This window comes from Pristis pectinata, chromosome 23 (genome assembly GCF_009764475.1).
Source record: "Pristis pectinata isolate sPriPec2 chromosome 23, sPriPec2.1.pri, whole genome shotgun sequence".
NCBI classification, from domain to species: domain Eukaryota; kingdom Metazoa; phylum Chordata; class Chondrichthyes; order Rhinopristiformes; family Pristidae; genus Pristis; species Pristis pectinata.
In genome coordinates, this window is record NC_067427.1 from 15258213 (window position 1) to 15279467 (window position 21255).

Consider the following 21255-nt stretch of genomic DNA (forward strand, 5'->3'; position numbering starts at 1 on the left):
TGTATTTGTGACCAATGGAAACTCAATACAAATAGTGAATTGTTTTGAGCTCCCTGGAGTAACATGATAGTGGAGCACATTTAATAAACTGAGTGAGTGTGCCTGACTGTTCTTAGGATCTTGTTGAATTTAAAATGGCATTTCAGTAAATCTAGAGAAAATACAAGATTGATTCTCCCAGTGACAGAGGATGATGAGCTTTTCGGTGTTTTGGTTTCCGGTATTGTAAGGTCACAATAATGACTTAGATTTTATGTTTATGTTTTGCCTTCGGTCACTGGGTGATCAGAGGGTGGTCATGTCTATGAAAGAAACTCAAAAATTCTTAAGAACTTCAGAGGAAGGCTTTGAACAATTGCCTTTCAGTGGGAAATCCCTGCCCATGGATACTTGTACAGTGGGATTTTACGTTAGATGCTATCAAGACTTATTTTTGTATACCTTAAAATATTTGCGTTGTCTTTCCTGAAAGAGAAAAAAAAAATTGTAATCCCAGTTTTTGTTGCCTCACCATTGGTGTTGTGCCTTCATCTCTCTAGGCTATAAATTTGTTATTCTCCCTCCAAACCTCTTAAATTCACTGGCTAGGAAATTGAGGGGTGGGGGGGAGCTCCCTTGATCGACTTCAAATTTATGGCAAGGGTTCTTTTATGTTCATCTGCAAGTGCAGACAGGACACCAATTTAATGTCACTTGCGTGAGAAGATAGCTCTGATCCTGCAGCAATCCATCAATACTCTGCCAAACTGTCATTTGTTCAGAGGGATGTTTGAACTGTCACAGAGGTCTGCAGTGACTAGTGAAAGGATTAAGTCATTTCAAACATCCAAAATCCAAACCGGCCAGTGACGTACATGAGTGCTCATTTACTCTCCTCCTTTCCCCTCTCCCTTTCCTCCCCTTCTTTCTCTTCCCCTCTGCATATCCCCCACTACTTGCCTCTTGTTCTTTATTGCACATTATAGAAATCAATTTATTTCAAACTACAGGAATCTGGAATTGCTTATGCGAGATAACTTGTCATTAGTTCGCCAAGCTTGCTGATTCTGCATGCGTGCTGGCTTATAATATTCAGCAATGAAGAAAAAGAGTAGATGTACTTGTAAAGCACTTTAATATGCTCAGGCAAAAGCCTTCTCCAAAGCACTGTACAGCCATGTAATGCCACTAATGCTGTGAAGTCCATCAGCTAGTATAGCTACAGCAAACTCCAAATAGCAAAATTGTGGTGGTCATGGCCAAGTAATCTGCCTTTGGATGTATTAGAGCACAGGGCACAGCATCCTTTCTAATTTTGGAAAGTGGGTTGCAACATGGTATTGCTTCTACATAAAGATTATTAGAAGGCTAATAAGGTAACAACTGGAGAATTGTAAAATTTTTGTGATGCTGTTAGGGTATCAGATTTTTTTTTAAAGTATTTAAGTAATGCTTGCTTTCTGATCTTAGTGCATGTCCTTATAAGGAATCGATTTGATCAGCTTTGTCAGGAGGCTTTTTGCTTTTATTTCCACAGAAAAACTCTTCATATATCGAGACAGCTAAAGGACCAGGCAGTGGAAGCTCAAGCTTGCTATAGCCTGGGCAACACATATACTCTGCTGGAAGATTATGAGAAAGCTATCGACTACCATCTCAAACATCTTTCCATAGCCCAGGAACTAAATGATAGGTAGAGGCTTTATTACATTTTTCTTAATATTGTCATATGTGTTATTTGTTGTTAGCATTTGTTTGATTTACTAGTGCATTGTTACTGATACCAGCTTTTACTTTTTGCCTTCCTGTTTTTGGCAGAAACAATATCTCATTGAACATGTGGTCATCCTATGGATCAGCTTCCTGAGGACTGTATTGGAGGCAATTAGCATTGATTCATTCAATTGGTGTGGGTTACAGTATGTTAATAATTTGGCACAATGCAAGCAGCTAATGTGGTATGCTTGCAAGGATTGGGTGACTTTGACCTATGATTCCTTAAGTGCTCCTTACAGTTTTCCCCCCCACTTCATGCCTGAATCTATTGCCTACTAATTAATAGAAATGAATTGCCAACAATGATTTGCCAACAACTCCTCTACTGTTACATTATGTTGCCATCAGGATGGCAAAAGCCAGAGAAGATAAAAATTGGTCTTCTTCGAGCTGCATTTCCATTGATCCTACACATCTGATGCATTGGTGACTAAATATTCATTTGGAGAGGTATACAGCATGGAGATCATGAGTCTGTACTGCTGGGCAGTGCTGTTGGGGCAGTGCAATTGTTATTGGTTTTGCCTGAATCAGGAAGGGAATCAAGTTGCATGTATTTGGTTTATGCTCTATTAAGTTTAAGAGGTTGCTCTATAATCTAATCAAAGTGTTTATAATTTTGGAAGTAGTTACTAAGCTCAATGCAGATCAACAATTCTGTCCAGTGAAAGGAATCATAAAAATAAGGTAAGGGTGTTTCGGAGGTAAATCTGGAAGCTTTGTTTCCATTCCAAGGGATAGTAAAAATTGGAAATTCTTCCCCAAATGGCTGTATATGATGAATTAATTGAAACTTCCAAGGTATGTTATATCTTTGTTGGGCAAAAATGTTGAGGGATATGAAGCAACAGCAATTAAAAGGAGTTGATGTGCACATTAATTAGTGAATGAATAGTTGAATAGGCTTGAGGAGTTTAATAATCATTTCCTGTTCCTGTTTTCGTAATGGAAGGTTTCCCTTGGTTCCTTTTGGCATTTGTATATGTTTGTTTAAGGTGAGTTGGGTTGGTGCCTACTGAGATCAAGCAGAATAGAATAATCTACCAGGAACTGCAGTGCAGGAAGGACAGCAACCCGGAGGTGGTGCTGAAGAAGCAGACGGTTCCTATTTTATCATGTCAGCATGAGCTAGTACCTTTATTAAAGGAATGGAGATAGAAGTTCAAACTTCAGTTAGCCTTTTGCTGCTATGTAAATGAAATCATTTTAAAATTAATCAGAGATTAGGTTTGGTAACATAATATTGTAAAGTGTGTGAGACCACCCACCATATATTGGTCTATACATCACAAAGTTTTCTGTTTTAAAATCATCAGCTCCAATGTGCCCTTCAATGTGTAATTTAGGTAGCAACGTCTGTAATACCATTATATACTTACTTTAAACTGTGTATAAGAGTTGATCAGAACAGTTATACATTAAATTAACTGTTCAAAAATATTAAATTAGCAAACATTAACATATTGACTGTTATTGCTTAGGATTTCCTTTCTTCCTGAAACACAACCATATTGCATGGTTTATGGATAATGTTTCCGGACGCAAGCACTGATTAGCAGCAGAATTGAAGTAATAATTTAGATAATTAGTGTATTCAAACCATGACTATTGCTCCCTTTTAAGTTTGTGGCAATAAATTTTTCAGATGACCTGAAAATTACTTTTTAATCCTTCCCAAACTTTCATTCCAAGCCCATGAGCGATATGCTTTCACCATTGTCAGATGTCACAACAGCACAATGCATGTCCCTGTTTATTTTGAAGTGCTGACTATAATGGAAGTTTGATTAAGATTTATTCTTAAGCACTTTCTCTTGTTTATGAACACTGGAACGTGTCAGTCAATTTAGTTTTGTCACAGCCAAGGAAATTTATGCTACCAGAGCAAACCCCATTATTCCATTGGATTGGGATAAGTTTTTTTGGCAAGGTACAGGGATTTTATTTTGTAGGTAAAGTGAAATTTCATTGCTCCTTTGAGGCAAAGAACTGTGAATTCATCAAATAACTAAAATATGATGAATTGTTATTTTTAAAGCCAAGACAATCACTTACTCCCTGAAGAGTTAAAAGCTGCCTAACTGTTTTTGCTACTTGATATGAAGTGTAGAGAGTTCTAAGCCTTGGTTTGTTTAAAAATAAATAAACATACAAGGTTAAATTTTCCCAAATGAATCAGCTGGCAAGGGAAAAGAAATTTTCAAAGTTGCGTATCTTGTCCATTCCCTTGGCTTCAGATAAGAGCGGACTCAGCTGTGAGTAGGAAGAAAAATCATCCTCTCAACACTGAGTATAAGAGGACATCATCTGCACTCAATTTGTTCCTTTTATTTCAGAATATTGTCGGACTTTTCTGTAGTGTTTAAGAAATTTGACCACGTGAAGCAAACGCAAGCATGTATTTTTCTTGGAGACACAAGAGACTGCAGATGCTGGAATCTGGAGCAACAAACAATGTGCTTGAGGAACTCAATGGGTCATGCAGTATCTGTGGGAGAAAAAAAATCTTTCCTCCCACAGATGCTGCATGACCTGCTGAGATCCACCAGCACATTGTTCGTTGCTCATGTACTTTTCCTCCATTTTTGCAACTTGCCCATCTGACCTTTTTCTGGCTTGAAGTATGGTTGTCCAGAGTTGCTTGGTAATTTTTTCAATTAATCTTCATCCATTTCTTAATTATTTTTCCTTCTTTGGTTAGTCTAGTTTATAATTCCTTATGGTCTTTACAGAATCCAATAAATTATGGTGCAGGTTGCAATCTGACCATGTTAACAGAAAACTAGATGAGAGTTTGGGTAATTTAGTACCCTTAACATTATATCTGGTCCAGTACAGTCTGGCATTCAGTCTGTAAGCAAATCATCATGATCTCAATTCAATGATAGTTCAGGTAAGGAGTGTAATCTATTATTGTGAACTACTATAGCGGGGTTGAGGAAGAGTGGAAGCTTTTTAATAAGTTTTTAGCCTTTGTACATTGTTTTTGATAAGCACCTTTTCATTGTGAGTATTGTTGCACTCCATATTGCATCACGGTGTCTGAAGACATCAGCTTCTAATACAGTGGTATGTGATTAGCCTATCTGTAAATCAAACTCTTCTGGGAGTGTGAGACTAATATCTGAAGTTCAGCCTCCCAGCAATCAAATGCACTGTGAAATATAGCAATCTTAAAATGTTTGGATGTATGGCCAAGCCTCAAAATGGTGATTGCCAAAAATGAGATGCTGGTGGTTGACATTAAAGCAGGAATGGAGACTTAATGGAGCAGCAAAATTGTTTTTTTTTGAAAGACTGGCATGTACATATTACTGGGATAAAATTTTGAACAATAGTTATTAAGCCTCTCTTTCTTTTTATCATCCTTGAATGTGAAGTTTTCACTTCTCAACACGTTCTTTATCAAGTAACTTTTCTGCCCACACTCAAGTTTTCCCCTGAGTGTATCATCTTCAGCCTGCTTAGCCAGTTTTGGCAAGGATAATTGATTCAACTGTCCTAATCCTGTGGAACTGATGCACATACTTAGATAAATATGAAGTGGGAAGAAGATCACTTAAAACTTCAGAACGCCACTTCTTTTTGCCAGGAAAGCTCCATAATTAATAACATCGACAAAGAAAATTCTATTTATCAGTAATCTTTCTCAGAACAATCAGGAAAGGTCACTTTCCAGCTGATGCAATGACAATTCTTGGAAAAAGATATTACCATACAAACTCGATGCACATTTTGTGATTTCAGTTGCACTAGGGAGAACAGTTAGTAATCTGTAAAAGGAATTTTAGTTGATCCTTACTGATACAACAAAAAAAGTGGTGGCTTTGTTGTCAAAGCAATGTTAACTTGGGAAAATATGGAGTGAGAGTGGGCTGGCAGGCTATGAGGCTTGTTCTTTCAACAGGCCACATACAGTCCACCCCTGCATGATTGTCTCCAAATCACATCAGCTGGAGAAAAGATTTGCAGATTTTCTCTCTGCCTCCACCCACCATCCACCTCCTCCTGCAAAGTAGATCAAACAAAGCTGTAGGATACTGATTCTGCCATAGTTCTAAACAAGCAGTCTTACTAGATATTCCCAAGGCTCCCATACAATATTCTATGCAACATTTGATGTGTTATATTTGTAAATCTGTCAGCTTTTTATTATGTTGTGAGCCAAACATTAAACTGCTTAGCTTATCACGTGAACCTGGTTTGCAGTAAAGCACATCAGGGAGCAGTTAAAAATGGGCCCTCTGTTCTTATTAATCTTCTCATGTTTACAGGTGATATAATTGTCTTTGTCTGGGAAAGGATAGGGACCGGTCTAATTTTGAAAAGCTTTTGCAATGGCAAGTTATGCCATGAAAGGAGTTCTAAGACCAATCATTTTGTATTTTATTATGGTATGGGAAAACAGTGAGAGATCAGAAATATTTTCTATTGGATTTGTGATCTGATGAGAGAGAAGTATTCTAATCTCATCTAGTGTTGTACAATAGGGAACAAGAAACTGGGCTATCAGATGTTCTTTTTGGCTTTTTGGACAGAGTTGGAGAGGGGAGAGCGTGTTGGAGTCTGGGAAATGCCTACGTATCACTTGGGAGCCATGAGCAAGGATTGCATTTTGCATCAAGACACCTGGAAATCTCTAGAGAGGTAAGAAAACTTCAGATCCACATCATAGAATCTTACAGACTTGGAGGCTGCTATTTGGCCCATTATGCTTTTTGTGATCCTTTGAAAGATTTGTCTGATTTAGTCCTCCCCTACATCTATTCCCTCTAATCCATTAGCATTCCCCTTGAAATACTTAACTAATTGCCTTTTTAAATGTACTTACTGAATCACCTAGACTTGCTAGATCTGAGTCCACCATCCTTTCAAGCAATATAATCCAGGTTCTCATAATGCATTTAAGACCATAAGACATAGGAGCAGAATCAGGCTATTTGCTCTGGCATTCGATCATGGCTGATTTATTTTTCCCTCTCAACCCCATTCTCCTGCCTTCGCCCCATAACCTTTGATGCCCTTACTAAGCAAGAACCTCTCAACCTCCGCTTTAAATATACCCAATGACTTGGCCTCCACAGCCGTCTGTAGCAATGAAGTCCACAGATTCACCACCCTCGGGCTAAAGAAATTCCTCCTCATCTTTGTTCTAAAGGGATGTCCTTTTCTGAGGCTGTGCCCTCTGGTCCTAGACTCTCCACTACTGGAAACATCCTCTCCATGTCCACCCTGTCCAGGCCTTTCAATATTCATTTGGTTTCAATGAGATTCCACCCCCAACCCGCCCCCCAAATCCTTCTAAACTCCAGCGAGTACAGGCCCAGAGCCATCAAATGCTCCTCATACATTAGATTCCTCACATTTTAGAAAAGTTCTGGTCATTTCACCTCTGTTTTATTTGTCACCTAGGTTAAATATTCCCTCTGATGACTGTCCCTTCTGCCAGTGGATACCATTGTTCACTATTTAATCTCTTTCTTTCTCTCTCCTCTCTCTCTCTCTCTCTCTCTCTCTCTCTGACTGTGTCTGTCTCCCCTTCTCTCTCTCTCTCTCTGACTGTCTCTCCCTCTCTCTCTCTGACTGTCTCTGTCTCCCCTTCTCTCTCTCTCTCTCTCTGGTTGTCTGTCTGTCTGTCTCTCTCTCTCTCTCTCTCTCTCTCTCTCTCTCTAACTGTCTCTGTCTCTGTCTCTCTCTCTCTCTCTCTCTCTCTCTCTCTAACTGTCTCTGTCTCCCTCTCTCTCCCATACTGAGACATTGGAATGGCTGATCCATTATTGGCGCTGTAACCTGATCAGGATATTCTGTTTTGTATCCTGTCAGGTCTCCATTTAAAAAAAAATGAGCAACTTGTATTAATAGAATTCCTTTTAGCACTTTGCAAGCAGTAAAAATGACTTGAAACATGTAACCTTGGAAATGCAGCTGGCCACTTTTTGTGCAGCATTGATACAATTGACCAGACCTTGTGCTTTAGGTGTAGGTGCTGGGATGGAAGTTGACCAAAACACCAGGATAAACCTCCCCTTGTTATTTTCAAATAGTGCCATGAAATCTGTTACAACTAGCTGAGAGATCCATGCTTTAACACGTCAGCCGAAAGGCAGCACTTCAAGCCTGCAACAATACTTTTGTAATACACTGAGTTGTGAGAGTATTATACAAGTCTAATCCTTCTCTCTTCATCTTGAGAGATTTCTTTTACCATTTGATGAAAATGGGTAATTCACATGAGGTCAGTTGTCTATTAATGTTAAAAAAAAAGGGGAAATTGAAAATCAAACCTGCATGGGGATGGTCATTTTCCACAAGCACTAAAGTCTTGTTTATTTGTTATTTATGCATCCAGCATCTCATGCTTCTGGTGAAAAATTCTAAGTATATTAAGTTCAAACAGTTAATTTTATTTCAAGTGCACAACTTAGGTAAAAGAATTTTTAGTTAATTTACGTTTATACATAAGGGCAGTGCAGTTGTAGGCTGATAAGTAACAATGTCCTTTCTTTGAAGATTTGGCACTTATTGTGATGGTGAGTACAGTCACTCATTTGATTTATTTTTGCTGTGTTTTATGTGAATAGTGTTTAGCCTTAAAATATCAAAGTGTAAAACATTATTATTAAAAGAGTAAGTAGATGACCTAATAGTTCAGCAATTTATTTAAAGGTTTATGCATATACTACTGTGTGATGTGCCGTAAAATTTGACTTTGAGCAATTCTCATGCAACCAGTATATTCATGCAGCTGGTATCACCATTTCCCCATGGATGCTGGATGGTTGAGAATATGCTTTAATGGGAAGCACCAATGAAAATCTTGTGCAAGTAAAGCATTTTCAATTAAATAGGGCATCCCAAAGGATTTCACAGTTACTGTTGGTGTGTAATCATTGTTTTGTTGACAATGCCAGTGGCTGATTTACACAAAATAGGGCCTCATTAATGGTGTTAAAGGAAACAACCAGATAATCTGTTTTTGGCTCTGGATGGTGGACTAATGTTGGCCAGGATGGTTAAAAACTTCCTGCTTCTCTCCAAAGAGTTTCATGCCATCTTTTATATCAACCAGAATAAGCAGATGGCACATTAGTACTCTTCCAACAGATGACACCTCTGATAATGCAACATCCCCTAATTACTGTACCACAATGTCACATCAGATTACGTGCTCAGATCCTGATTTGAGCTTGAACCTACGATGTCGGATGTTGAAGTACTGCCAAGTATACCACACTGAAACTAACATTTTCTTTTCCTATTGTGATGAAAAGGCTTTAAGCAGATTAACTCTGAGGGTTTACTTCTTTCCAGTGTGTAAATATCTTAAATTGACATGTCACATGTAATTGTTATTGCATTGTGCCAATCAAATCAGCTGCATGCTGAATAATAAGGAAACAGAGTATAACCATTAGTTTTAGATAAAGACAGTAAAGAGATGGATAAATTTAAAGTTCTACATGTTGTATATGAAAAACAAAAAAATCAATGAATAAAAAAAGACCTTGTCCAATTTATTAAGCAGATTAGATGTGGATTTGATCAGTGCACATTGAAAACATCCTGAAATAACCTTGGGGCAGTTTGCATGCCCTCGTGAATCTCCAGACTGGTGTTAAGCAAGGCTATATTATTGCCCCAACATTCTTTCAGTCTTTCACACCTCCAACAAGCTTCCAACTGGAGTGCAGTTAATTTGCAGGGTAAATGGGAAACTGTTCAACCTTTGCTGCTTCCACTCAACACCAAGGTCACCCCAGTCTTAGTAGTCAAGCTCCATTAACACGATGCAGGTATATGGATGCTGAGCTTCAAGTCATCTTTGGCTCATTCACCAAAGTATGTCAAAGGAGGGACCTGACACTCAAACCTGAAAAACAGATGTCCTGTACCATCCTGTCCCCATTGTACAACACTGTCTTCTGACAATAATGGCCCACAACGAGACCCTGGGAAATACTGACCACTTCCCATATCTCGAGAGCCAGCACTCAATGAAGACAGATGTTGATAATAAAATACACCATTGCTTTTGGTGCACCAGCAGAGTTTCTTGGTCACAATGGGGAAAGAGTGTTTGAAGGACATGACCTCAAACCCAACACAATGCTTATGGTTTACCAAGTAGCACTTCTGTAAGGTTCTGAGTCACAGCCTATCAACAGCAGGCATCTCAGCACTAGAGAGAGACCACCACTGCACGGAATCCTCCAGTCCACTGTCATGACAACCGAATCAAAGTTGGCATTCTCTCCTAGGCCAATATCCCAAGCATTAATGCCCTAATTGCACTCAGTCAGCCCCGTTGGACAGTACATGTCATTCCCATGCCCTGCAACAGACTACTGAATGAAACACTCCATTCCAAGATCTCTCGTGGTAAGAGGTTACCTAGTGGACAGAGGAAAAGACTGAAGGGTGATCAAAAAGCCTCATTGAAAGAGTGCAACATCTTCACTGATGCCTGGGAATACTTGGTCCATGATTGCTCAGAGAAAGAGCATTCAGGTTGTCATCGAGAGCTACAAATCCCTGCATTGAGGGTACCGAATAGCCCTGTGTAAACAATGGAAGAATCATAGTCGCATTGAAAAATGTAAGCATTAGAGAGAATGAAGCAGCATTTGTTCTCCACGTAATCAGCTTTTTGTATGTTTAAATTAGTAACTCAAAACTCAAATCCTGTGGGTTGTATAATTGTTCTGCTATTAGCGGTAACGTGTTAATTAGTCATGGTAATTACATCTAAATTACATATGCAGAATTGGGCTAATTAGAAACTGACTCAGTTGCTGAAGAGCCAAGTCTTTCTATGTAATGTTGAAGCCCTAATTGTTATAAGCAATAACTTGGCCTCTATATGGGGAGCTTATTTTAGCTGTGTGCTGCAGGTTAATTGCAATTGTGACTTTACCTATCAAAACAAGAAATGCTCCTTTGAAATTTTACAATCCTGGTAGACAAGGTCCTGAGGAGCCTCGGTTACAAGCGACAGAACTCGCTGTATCACAAATTGGGCAGTGTGTATTCTGCTCACAATTAACTTCTTCACCTGCCATCCATTCTATGATTAGACCACTGTTGTGTTAAACTGTTAATGGTTAAATGTTGCCTCCTTTTGGGGTTCATTACAACGGGCATGATAACTGAATTGTACAGACAACAAAACAAATTATATTCATATCCATCTTAAATTGGTTTGTACAGTACGAGTGGCTTTTAGTTTCTGATGTTATCTTTGTGCCCTCCAAAACATTATTGAAAATCATGCTATACTTGATTTCATCAAAGGTATATGGCACAGTTAAGTCCTTACGATGTATGTCTTCCAAAACCTAAAGAAGATAGTTCATTGGCGTGAACAGTTGAATTTGTTAACTATGAACTAAAATAGCTTATCATGAACTCTTTCCTACTATTCTAACTTCAGAACAGCTTCCAAGGTTGTACTTGACCAAAAATTGTGCTTGTCACGGGGGAAAATGGTGCAGCCTGGTTGTTTAAGCCAATATTTTTTGAACAGTGACTGATGCAATCAACAAGAATTACTCTTATGAAAAGCGAAGTCTGGGTTATTCAGGCGTCAGGGTATCCTTGCCACATCTTGCAGCAGAAGATCATTATACATAATTGTGCAGATCATCGTATTGCAAGAGGAAATCAGTTTCATTTATGGTATTAATTTTAAACCAAATTAACATCATTTTTCATAACATCTGCAAGATGTCAAATAAAACCGTCCCAAGTGATGTTTGATAATGTGGTTATTGGATTTGGGTTTGGAAAACCTAAATAATTTCTGAATCCTTTGAGGGTTGAAACATCACTTGCAGTATCAAGGAGGTCCTGACTTTCATACGTGCACTCACGTAGTTGAAGAAAACCCTGTGGCACTATTTGAAGATCAGAGGACACCTCCAAGTGTCTCACTCTCTTGTGCACTATCTCTCCACAATCTGTGAGAACTGCTGTATAAATGCAAGTTTTTTTTCCCCAAGAATGCTTTGAAATATTTGAGAGGCTTGATAAGGATCTAGATGAACTCAAGTACATTCAGTCCAGTTAAACCCAAGTTCTTTTAACTGATGTAAGAATTAATTGGCATTAGCCCTGAGAAACAGCTTGAAGAGTTTAATAAGCAATCAAGCATCTCGCGCAGAGCAATTAAAATGTATAAAAGTGAATGTTTGAGAGAGATTTGTGAATTGTAATTCAACTGAGTGACTGTGATTGTGCCATAAACTTTGAGGAAAGTCAGTCCAGAAAGTTAGGGCACCTGGGATTCAAGATACCTTGGCAAACTGGGTCCAAAATTGGCTTTGTGATGGGAGACAGAAGGTAGTGGTGTGGAGAGTTGCTTTTCTGACTGGAAGTCTGTAACCAGTGGTGTACAACAGTGATCAGTGTTGGGACATGTATATAAATGACTTGGATGATTATGTTTTTGGTCTGATAAGTAATGTTGCTGATGATGCAAAGATTGGTGCAATTGTAGATTGCGAGGATGTTTGCTTAAAGATAAAGAGGGACATGGATCAGCTGGAAAGTTGGGCAGAGCAATGGCTGATGAAATTTAATCTGGACAAGTCCAACGTAATGCATTTTTGAGTCCTCTAATATTTACACAGTAAATAGCAAGGATTTTAGGAGCATTGATGTACAAAGGGACCTCGGGATGCAAATTCATAGCTCCCTGAAAATGGCAACACAGGTGGATAGAGTAGTGAAGAGGGTGTTTAGCTTGCTTACCTTATTGTGTATAAGAGCTGGTGCATCATGTTGCAGCTGTACAAGACATTGGTTGGGCCACATTTGGAACATTGTGTGCAGTTCCTTTTTACCACACTATAGAAAGGATGCAGAAGAGAATCACCATGATGTTGCCTGGAATGGGAGGGCTTTAGTTACAAGGAGAGATTGGATAGGTTGGGATTGTTCTCACTGGAGCGCAGGAGACTGACGAGTCACTTTCGAGGTTTAAAAAAATTGAGGGGCATAGGTAGGATAGATATTCAGTCTTTTTTCAAGGGTAGGATAGTGTAAAACTAAAGGACTTGGGTTTAAAGTGAGAGGGGGGATATTTAAAGTAGATGTAAGGGGCAAGTTTTTCATACAGAGGGTGGTGAGTATATGGAACAAACTGCCAGAGAAGGTGGTAGAGGCAGGTACAATCACGGTATTTAAAAATAATTTGTATAGGTACATGGATAGGAAGGGAATAGATGGATGTGGGCCAAATGTAGGAAAATGGAATTAGTGTAGATGGGCATCTTGGTCAGCATGAACAAGTCGAGCCAAAGGGCCTGTTTCCATGCTGTGCGACTCTATGGAAAAGCTAAAGTTGTTCAGAAATAGCAGCAGAGTGTAGACACTAAATTATAGTTTTAAATGCTTTCTCCTCAGGATCTTTGCTGGACAAACTTATTTTAAGCTGCATTAAAATTCAGATCACCCAGAGAGCCAGCCTGCATATCCACTTTAGATATTTAGTTCTGATGTGCACAAGTGAATGCATACTGACCAGCCTTGGGTTAAAATCACCCGTTGTGACAGTCAATTCACTAGACGGGTGTGATTGCACCATGTTTGCAGATAATTTATTGGAATATTAATTGACATCCATTAATGGTTTACAGAGAAGGGAGATGCTAAAATTGCAGAGGATGTCTATAACACCCACAGGCCAAGGGAATTATCCCGTATTTTCCTCTTCAACATCAAATGGATACATAATACTCAGCATGTGATGTAACATCTGAAGAGCAAAGTATAGGATTAAAAACACCTTAACAATGTGGGGGAGAAATTCCCAAATGTGTGTTCTTTCAGGTGGCAAGTCTGGCTTTTGAATAAATGTCTGTAACTCTTGGTTTTGTAATGTAGTTCAATGGGTCACTTGTACACGTTCTTATTGAATGAAGAGGGCCAGCTGGTCAAGTGGAATTAGCAAGTTCACATTAACTTACAGCTTGTTCTGCTCTGGCTTTGTTAAATAAATGTCCTGCTTATGGTGTTTGTTGAAGAGAGGAGTTGATGAGAGGAAAGCATCATGCTGATTAATAAGTGACATTATGTTTGTATCACTGTTATTTTTTTTAATGGGAGAGGGATGGTGAATTCTGAGCATCACTAATAGTCATGTTTCTCACCTATTCTGAATTGATGGGAAAGATGCTGAAACTAAAATAAAACGTGTATCATTTCTGTCATCGTTGCGACCTTCTGCTAGCAGGATCACACAGTAAAATTTCAACTTCCCATTGCCCTTGTCATCTTCTCCCTCCAGCCCTTTTCTCAGCTCTCTAACATTTCCAGACTTTGTACTGCTAATGAACAAAGAAAAACAAAAGCAAAACAAGTCATTATTAAGTAATGAGATTTGGTTATGACTGTAATACACAGCTTGAGTGCAATCTCAGGAGAGCAGTGAATTGTATGAAGCATTTGGCTGTGTACTTAGGCCTGATGAATCCACCTTGAAGAATTTTTATTTTGTGGTATAAAATACTTAGTTCTAAGCATTTGTAGTGCTCAGAAATGCTCTTTTCTTAATCCATTATTTGATTAAATCAATGCCTAGGTGCAATATATTTGTCCTTTTTCCATTATGCCACTTATTTGAGTTTGATAAAATAGACAGGTTTGAAGACCATTTGCTCTGCCTCTGCAAGGTTCCTAGTGACATGTTGGGACATTGGGTCAAGGCAGAGAAAATGGTTGAGTTAGTAAACAAGTACTTAAATCTTTATTAAGGAAGGAAGAATCTACTGCTGGAGTCTCAGCAACGGAGGGTGCAGTTGAAATACTGGATGGGCTAAGAATTGAGGAAGGCTAGCTGTATTTCAAGTGGATTAGTCACCTGGAACAGATGATTTCCAGCCTACTTTGCTGAGGGGAAAGAATTCCAGAGGCCCTGACCGTAATCTTCCAAACATATATAGGAACAGAGATTAGATAAGAATTAGAAGCAGATGTAGGCTGATTGGTCCTTGTAGCCTGGTTCTGTATTCGTCAAGAATAAAGCTGATCATCTACCTCAGCTCCATTTTCCTGCATATTCTCCATTTACGTTGATTCCCTGTGTTGCCTGAGGTTTACGAGTGGAGGATTCCAAATGTTGCATCCCTGTTCAAAAATAATATAGTGGTAACCTCAACAACTACAAGCCAGTCAATTTAGCTTGGGTGCTGGGGAAAGAAACTCTAATTAAGGACACAATTAATAATCACTTGGATATATGTGGATTGATTAGGGAAAACCAGTGTGGATTTGTTCAAGGTAAATTGTGTTTAACTAATGTTTAATTTTAATTGAAATAACAGGGTTGATGTGAAGTTTATAAACTTTCAAAAGGCGCTTAATAAATGACATAATTAGCTTTTTATCAAAACTGAAGACCGTGGAATAAAAGGCTGTAATAGGATGGATAGGAAATTGTCTAAGTGATAGGAAACTAGGAGTAGTGAAATTTTGGAGCAAAAATCATTCCAGATGAAAGGTCTTGACCTGAAATGTCAACTATCCATTTCCCTCCACAGATGCTGCCTGACTGGCTGAGTTCCAACAGCAGCTCATTTTTTTGCTCCAGATTCCAGCATCTGCAGTCTCTTGTGTCTCCAGTGGTGAAATTTTGTTTTTCAGACTGCAGGGAAATGTACAACAAGTTTGCTGAAGGGCTGCCCTAAAGACCACTGCTTTTAACGTGTATCAATGACTTGCCCCCCTTGGGCATACAGGATACAATTTCCAAATTTTCAGATGACACAAAACTTTTAAGTTGAGTAAATTATGAAGGAGCTAGTAATAGACTGCAAGAAGATGGAGAGACACTTGGTTGAACATGTGGCAGATGAAATTTGATGAAGAAAGAAGTGTTCCCTTTGGGTTGGAAGAATGAGGAGAAGCAGAATTAACAAGAGGATACAGTTTTCCAGGCAAAAGTAGAATGAACACAGCTGGGGATATACAGTATGTGCATAGTTCATTGAAAGTGGCAGGGCAGGTTGTGAAAGCATTTTTAAAAAAAACATTTGGGACACTGGGCTTTATAAATGGAGACAGGGTACAAGAACAAGGATGTCATGATCAACATATAAATCATTGCCTCAGCCACGTCTGGAGTATTGTGCCCATTTCTGAGCATCTCAGCTAAGGAGAAAAGTGACGACCTTAGAGAAAGTGCAAAAGGGATTTGCTGGAATGATTCCAGGGAAGAGGGATTTAAGTATGTGTATGAGGTCGTTGCCTTGGAACAGGAAGTTGAACAGGTATCCAATTAGAAATATTTAGTGATTTTTACTCAGCAAGTGGTTAGGGTTGGAATGTACAGCCAGTGGTGGTGGTGGCATTCAAGAGTGCTTGATGACCTTGTCCATGCTGGCCATGAAGCCTGTCTGTGCTAATCCCATTTGCCTGTATCCCTCTACTCCTTTCCTATCCAAGTACCTGTCCAAATACCTTTTGAAATATTGCAATAGTATCTTTCTCCTCTGGTAGCTCAGTCCAAATGTTCCCTACCCTCTCTGTGAAAAACTTACCACTCAGATCTCCTGTAAATGTTTCTTCTCTCATCTTGAACCTGTGCCCTCCAGTTTTAGACTCCCCTGCCCTGAGAGAAAGATTCTGACCATCTACCCTGTCTATGCCCCTCATAATTTTGTAAACCTCTGTAAGGTCACCCCTCATCCTTCTATGTTCTAGTGAGAATAAACACAGCCTGTTCAATCCCTTGTAATTATAGCCCTCCATTCCAGGCAAATCCCCATAAATCTCTTCTGCACTCTCTATTGCTACCAAACCCTTCTGTAACATGGTGACCAGACTCTACGATCTAACCAATGTTTTGTACAACTGTAACATGACATCCCAACTCTTGTACTCAATGCCTCAGCCTATGAAAGCAAGCAGACCAAAAGCCTTTTTCACAACCCCACCCACCTGTGTCACCATTTTCAGGGAGCTATGGGTCTCTCTGTACATCAGTGCTCCTTAGGTCCCTGCCATTTACTCTGTCTGTCCCCCCAGAATTGCTGACCCAAAGTGAATTGCCTCACATTAAGTTCTATCTGTCACTACTTGGAAAGAAAGAAATTTTCAGGTCTGTGGGGAGAAGGTGGGAGATTGGGACCAACTGGATTGCTCTTGCATCAAATCATTACAGACTCAAATGGTCTCCTTCTGTACTGTAATATTTCTGTGAGACTGTATAATTTGTATTAAAGTGTTATCACTGCCACTGAGTGTGGTGGTGTGCCATATTAATCTGGTTTTGTATGATGCAAAACAGTCCAAATTTGACAAACTAAAACTGGTTGCTATGTCAACCTTGATTGTGTTTGACTCTTTCAGGCATAAGCAGTATCTGTGACCAGCAAACATGACACAAAAATAAATGCATTTAACATGTTTTTCCTCAGTAGAAGTATAGCCTTGGCCAATCCCAAATATCTCCACAGCTTGTTATGAGAACTGAATATATTTACAGTTCATGGATCACACAAGTTGTGACGAGATGAGAGTTAATTTGGAATTTTCCCATAAATTCCAGATGCGAGCTTGTTTACCACCTTGGCCATTTGTCCTATCTATATCCTATCAGCAGACTTTCTTGGCTGTCTTGTTTCATGATTTGGCACCAACAAGTCAACAGACATGAATTGCACATCCCACACTTTCAGCAAAGCGTAAACCACACATTTGGCTCGATCATGTCATCTTCGAAATAAAGAACTTTCCCAGCTTGAGTGGTTCTAAGGTGGAAAAAAAAATCAGCCATGATATTATCAAATGGCAGAGCTAGCACAAGAGGTCAAACGGCCAACTGTTTCTTGTATAAATCCGTAACCCACATAAGTATAAAAGAAAGAAAGGTCGCGAAAGAGACACCAGGATGGTACGCTGCCTCCCAGGTGCTAGGGTCAAGGATGTCTCAGAGCAGCAGCAGAATATTCTGAAGGGAGAGGGTGAGCAGCCAGAGGTCATGGTGCACATTGGGAGCAATGACATAGGTAGAAAGAGGGAAGAGATCCTGTGCAGTGAGTATAGGGAGTTAGGAAAGAGGCTGAAGAGCAGGACCTGCAAACTAGTAACCTCTGGATTACTCCCAGTGCCACATGCTAGTCAGGGCAGGAATAGGATAATAGAACAGATGAGTGCGTGGCTGAAGAACTGGTGCAGGAGGCAGGGTTTCAGGTTTTTGGATCATTGGAACCACTTCTGGGGCAGGGGTGACCTGTACAAGAAGGACGGGTTGCACCTCAACTGGAGGGGAACCAATATCCTGGCTGGGAGATTCACTAGTGCTGCTCGGGATGGGAACCAGAGCACCGTTCAGAAATGGAGGGATTGAGAGGAAGGTAGATGTCAGGGCCAGTAAAAACAGGCAGGAGCAAAGTAATGGACACGATGGAATGGACAGTTTGAAGTGTGTGTATTTGAATGCTAGGAGTATTATGGGTTAGGGTGATGAACTTAGAGCATGGATCAGTACATGGAACTATGATGTTGTGGCATAACAGAGACTTGGTTGAGAGAGGGACAGGAATGGGTGCTTAATGTTCCAGGGTTTCGATGTTTTAGAAAAGATAGAGAGGGAAGTAAAAGGAGGGGGGGAATTGCACTACTAATCAGGGACAATATCACAGCTGCACTCAGAGAGGACATAATGGAGGGCTCGGTCACTGAGTCTATATGGGTAGAACTCAAAAATAAGAAAGGTGCAATCACTCTGATGGGATTATACCACAGACCACCCCCCCCCCCCCCCCCCAATAGCCACCGGGACATTGAGGAACAGATATGCAGGCAGATTAGGGAAAGGTGTAAAACAATAGCGTTGTCGTGGGGCACTTCAGTTTCCCTAATATAAACTGGGACCTCCTTAGTGCAAGAGGTTTAGATGGGGCAGAATTCGTCAGGTGCATCCAGAAGGGTTTCTTAAGTCAATATGTAGATAGGGGCCATAATGGACATGGTGGTGGGTACCGAGTCTAGTCACGTGACCGACCCTTCAGTGAGAGAACAGTTAGGGAACAGTGACCACAACTCCTTAAGTTTCAAGATAGATAAAGATAAGTATGGATCCTGTGGGAGAGTATTAAATTGGAGCTGGGCAAATTACGAGAACATTAGGCAGGAATTAGGGAGAATTAATTGGGAACAGCTGTTTTTGGGCAAGTCCACATCTGACATGTGGAGGGTGTTTAAAGACCAACTGCACAGAGTACAGGACAGGTATGTTCCAGTAAGAAGGAAGGACAAGGATGGCAGGGTAAGAGAACCTTGGATGTTGAGAGAGGTGGTGAATTTAGTCAAGGAAAAGTATGTAAAGCTTAGGAAGCTAGGATCAAACAGAGCACTTGAGGATTATAAAGAAGCCAGAAAGGAACAGGAAGGGAATTAGGAAAGCCAGGAGGAGCCATGAGAAGTCCTTGGCAAATAGGATTAAAGAGAATCCCAAGGCATTCTATACATACATCAAGAGCAAGAAGATAACTAGGGAGAGGATGGGACCACCCAAGGATAAAGAAGGGAACCTGTGCTTGGAAGCAGAGGATGTGGGTGAGGTCCTTAATGAATACTTTGCATCAGTATTTACCAGGGAGAAGGACGTGAAGGATAGGAAGACCAGTGTGGAGTGTGCTACTGTGCTAGGGCATTTCGAGATAAAGGAGGAGGTAGTGTTGGGTTTCTTAAAGAGCATTAAGGTGCATGTCCCCAGGGCCTGATGGGATATACCCAGGTTATTGAGAGAGGCAAGAGATGAGATTGCTGGGGCCTTGACCAATATCTTTGTGTCCTCTCTAGCCACAGGCGAGGTCCTGGAGGACTGGCGAGTGGCTAATATTGTTCCATTATTCAAGAAGGGAAACGGGGATAATCCTGGTAACTATAGACCAGTGAGTCTCACATCAGTGGTAGGGAAGTTACTGAAGAGGATTCTTAGGGATAGAATTTATGAGCATTTGGAAAACCATAACCTAATTAGGGACAGTCAACATGGCTTGTGCAGGGCAAGTCGTGCCTTACTAACTTCATTGAGTTTTTTGAGGAGGTGACGAGGGTGATTGATGAAGGTAGAGCTGTGGTTGTTGTCTACATGGATTTTAGTAAGGCATTTGACAAGTTCCCTCATGGGAGGCTCACCTGGAAGATTAAGATGCACGGGATCCATGGTGAATTGGCCATTTTGGATTCAGAACTAGCTTGCCCGTAGAAGACAATGGTCAAAGGGACTTATTCTAGCTGGAGGTCTGTGACTAGTGGAGTTCCTCAGGGATCCATACTGTGACCTGTGCTGTTTGTGATGTATATAAATGATTTGGATGAAAATATGCATGGGTGGGCTAGTAAGTTTGCAGATGATACGAAGATCGATGGTGTTGTATATAGTGTAGAAGACTGGCAAAGGATACAGCGAGATATAGGTCGGTTGCAGATATGGGCGGAGAAATGGCAGATGGAGTTCAACCCGGTCAAATGTGAAGTGTTGCACCTTGGGAGATCAAATGTAAAGAGACTGTACACTGTTAATGGCAGGACCCTTAACAGTGTTGATGAGTAGAGCGACCTTGGGGTCCAAGTTCACAGCTCCCTCAAAGTGGCTACCCAGGTTGATAGGGCGGTAAAGGCAGGCAACTGGAAACTCGAGACTGAAGAGAGACATGCTGCAAACCCAATTTGCACTTAGTTACTCCAGTGCAGAGCAGGCAACATCAGGAGTACCAAATGTGATACACTAAATTGGAGGAAATACAAGTGGATTGCTGCCTTACCTAGAAAGACTACTGGGATCCCTGAATAGTGAGCTGGGGCAAGAAGTAAAAGGGTAGGTATTGCAACTCCTGCACTTGTGTGCAAAGGTGCCATGGAAAGGGGAATGGATGTTGTTGGAATAATGAAACATTGAGTTGTGTAAGGAATGGTCCCTTCAGAATACTGAAAGGTGAGGGGAAGGTGTATATGGTGGTGGAAATTATGAAGGATGCTGTTGTGGTGGGGTAGAAGGTGAGGACAAGGAGAACCCTATCATAGGGTGGAAGGAGAGGAGGTGAGAACAAGTGCAGCCAATAGAGCAGAGGCAACATAGTCAAGATGGTGCAGGCATCTGTGTGCTTATAATGGATGTTGATTGTTTTCCAAACCTCTGAGATGCAGACAGAAAAATCAAGAAAGGAACAGAAAGAATCAGTTATGGACCATGAGAAAGAGAGCAGGATGGAAATTAGCAGCAAAGGTAATAAAATTTTCAAGTCCTGCACAAGTAAAGGAAGCAGCGCCAATATAGATGTTAATGTAGCAGAAAAACAGGTGAAGGAGAGAGCTTGAATCTGACTGAAACAGGGACTGTACCACATAATCCACAAGACAGGTGGCGCTTGGACCCATGCAAGTTCCCCTGGCTGTACCTTTGACAGAGAGAAAGTGAGTGGAATTAAAACCAGTGCCCAATGGTCAGTAGAGACTCATTAGGCTGGAAGTCCTGTTTCAGTGCTGTATGAC

At 40.3% G+C, this 21255-nt stretch overlaps 1 protein-coding gene across 1 annotated transcript in view; it reads left to right on the forward strand.

The window, feature by feature from the left end:
• LOC127582154 (G-protein-signaling modulator 1-like) overlaps positions 1 to 21255 on the forward strand; it is a 182524-nt gene that overhangs the window by 95826 nt on the left and 65443 nt on the right. Inside the window, exons 8-9 of the mRNA XM_052037204.1 lie at positions 1517 to 1672; positions 6294 to 6402. Coding sequence (XP_051893164.1) covers positions 1517 to 1672; positions 6294 to 6402 — 265 coding nt within the window. The remainder of the gene's footprint in view (positions 1 to 1516; positions 1673 to 6293; positions 6403 to 21255) is intronic.